Source organism: Contarinia nasturtii, unplaced genomic scaffold (genome assembly GCF_009176525.2).
Source record: "Contarinia nasturtii isolate CC-2019 unplaced genomic scaffold, AAFC_CNas_1.1 Cnas_scaffold_2728, whole genome shotgun sequence".
NCBI lineage: Eukaryota > Metazoa > Arthropoda > Insecta > Diptera > Cecidomyiidae > Contarinia > Contarinia nasturtii.
Genome location: NW_022200045.1, coordinates 18,524 through 21,398, shown reverse-complemented (window position 1 = coordinate 21,398; position 2,875 = coordinate 18,524). Strand labels below are relative to the sequence as shown.

Here is a 2,875-nt window from a genome sequence, read left to right as displayed (position 1 = left end):
GGTAATTGTTCATTTTTCCAAATTAAGAATAAATATTTTAAATGAAGTTTATTTCCATTACTTTTCGTGATTTTTAGGTCATAAAGATACAGTCAAATATCTGGCTCAACATGAAGCGAATATAAATGCTCGAAATGAGAGAAATCAAACTCCGCTAGAGCTAGCAACAGGTAAATTTGCCAGACAATTTTAAATAAAAAAAAACGCCACGTGAAAAGGCTTTAGAAGAGAATAATTTGACTAGACACTTCGAAATAAAAAAAACGTTAAGTTTAATCACAAACCATTTTAGGTTACAAGGAAATAGCCAAATTTCTATTGGAATATGAGAACATTTCAAAAGCCAAATATGGTAACTATTGTTATTTTAAATTAATCCAAAAGAAAGTCAAAAAGAAAACTTGGCAACTGCATATTTCTTAGAAGGAAAAAAGAAATAAAAACAGAGAATATATTTGGATATTGTCACCCAGATATTTCCGCTAATCTGGCTGACGTCAGGCACTGAAATGGAGTGAAAACAATACAAGTGACTTTAATATTGTTTGTAACAGTGGAAGTGTTTTTAAAACTATAACAATCACTTCTATTGCTGACGCTTCATTTCAGCGCCTGACGTCAGTAATTGTAATTTCATTTGATTTTTGTTTCGAAATTAGCATGCAGTCAATTTCCCACAGTTCAACGTGTAACATCATATCTTACACAAGGCGATTTGGCAGAAGAGGGTGAATTCCCCTGGATGGTGAGATTGATTTTTCATTTTTTTATTTATTTTCGAAAAATTGAACGCATTTTACTTTTATGAAAAGGCTGCTTTAGTTTACGTCGCTGGTTTGAAAATTAGTTTCAGATGCGGCGGTACCATAATATCGGAGCGCTATATAATGACGGCTGCACATTGCACAAGCGCATATCCACCGGTATTAGTGCGATTGGGAAAAGTGAGTGATATTCATATACACAGTCCATTTGAAGTGCTTTGTTTGAAATATTTTTTTAACCATTTTCAAAATAGGTAAATCGAGCCGATGAATCTGCATCAAATTACCAAATAGAATATTATATAAAAGTAAGTAATACACATTCAAAATTTATTGTATAACATTACTCTTTCTTAACGTTGCTATTTTCTTTTTTCAGAATATCATACGACATCCAAATTATTCGATGAGAACGTATAAGAACGATATTGCATTGCTTCAACTCAGAAATAGAATTTTATTCAACGACAACATTAGACCGGCATGCTTGTACACAGATATGGGTGATATCGATAATCGTACAAAACTAATTGTGACCGGCTGGGGCAACACTATTCCTGGAGGTTGAACTCATTCAGTATAAAATACTTTATTTTTCTGCACATTACATTAATCCACCTTATTCGGTCTCTATATTTTTAACTTTAGATCGTGACTCTCAATCAGATTTGTTACTTAAGATTGCGATTAATACAATGCCATTAAGTGAATGCAACGCAACCTATTTGAATCATTTTGCACTGAAGAATCAAACGGCTTTTCGGGATGGCCTTGATGACGGTCAGTACTGCGCACATGATCCAGATGGACAAGACCCTTTTATAAGGGATGCTTGCCAAGGAGATAGTGGAGGTCCACTTACACATATCCCCAACAATGATCCGAATGAAGCCACAATAGTTGGTATCGTTAGTTTTGGCTATAGTTGTGCTTTGGAATTGCCCGGCATTTACACGCGCGTTGCTCATTATATACCTTGGATTGTATCCGTCGTCTGGCCATAAAATTAACATTTTTTAAGCAAATTTTATCACACTTATTTAATAATAACTAAGATAATAACTTTCTGAAAAATATTCAAACAGATAAAAACGATGCGTTGTGCAAATTGCATTGTTCTACATATGTAATATTCGCAATTTTTTGTAAATTCAATCAATACGATACTCTTTTCATAGAAATAAACACAGAAGAATTACGGCTTGTAGTACGAAAAAGTTCATCTTATAGTAATGTTCTTATTTTTAATATACATTTTCAAGATCTTTAGCAGTGGATACATTGGACAAATTCTACGTCTAAATAAAGGCTTCGTATAATCTTATTTAAAATGTGTTTAATGCAAACAGTAAAAGATACTTTTAATTTTCAAACTTTTGTGAATAAAATTCAAGTTCGAAAAGTGTCAAATGAGAGATGTAATTCATGTCTCTGTACAGTAGAGTGGTTCGATTTTGACATTTTTTCAAGAATCAAAAATCGTACCCCTAAAACCTCTGTAGGAAGGTCATAGAAACATGACTATAACAACGAATTCGAAAAAAATGATTTTTGGTGATGCGCGGTTCCAGGTGGTTTTCTTAAAAAAATCAAATTTTGATGAATTTTGAGCACTTTAAAAATTCAATAAAAAATGGTCCACCGGGGTTTTTTTGGCACGAGAAAGCCGAATCTGGCGTTAATTTTGCAATACAAATAATTTTCGACACTTTTTTCATGAAAAAATCACTTTGCACGGAATGTTTTTTCTGCAAAAAATAATATACCGAAAGTTTGATTAAATTTCAATACAAATTAAGTGTATCTCACATTAAACATTTTCGAAAATAAGAATTTGTATTGAAATTTGATCAAACTTTCGGTATATTTTTTTTTGCAGAAAAAACATTCTGTGCAAAGTTTCATAACATTACAACATCAAACAGGCAATAACATCAAACTTCAATACAAAATTCCACATTTTTTGTGATTTTTTCATGAAAAAAGTGTCGAAAATTATTTGTATTGCAAAATTAACGCCAGATTCGGCTTTCTCTTGCCAAAAAACCCCCGGTGGACCATTTTTTATTGAATTTTTAAAGTGCTCAAAATTCATCAAAATTTGATTTTTT

At 32.0% G+C, this 2,875-nt stretch overlaps 1 protein-coding gene across 1 annotated transcript; it reads left to right on the top strand.

Annotated features, from left to right (window-relative positions):
- Window positions 1-77: 77 nt before the first annotated feature.
- Window positions 78-2,011, top strand: LOC116348972 (serine protease persephone-like; the record flags this gene model as incomplete). The annotated part of the gene is made up of 7 exons (XM_031780219.1): window positions 78-170; window positions 293-352; window positions 660-745; window positions 813-944; window positions 1,019-1,072; window positions 1,144-1,327; window positions 1,413-2,011. Coding segments are annotated over 7 exons (965 nt in total), but the record flags the coding sequence as incomplete, so codon positions are not given.
- Between the last annotated feature and the right edge of the window lie 864 nt (window positions 2,012-2,875).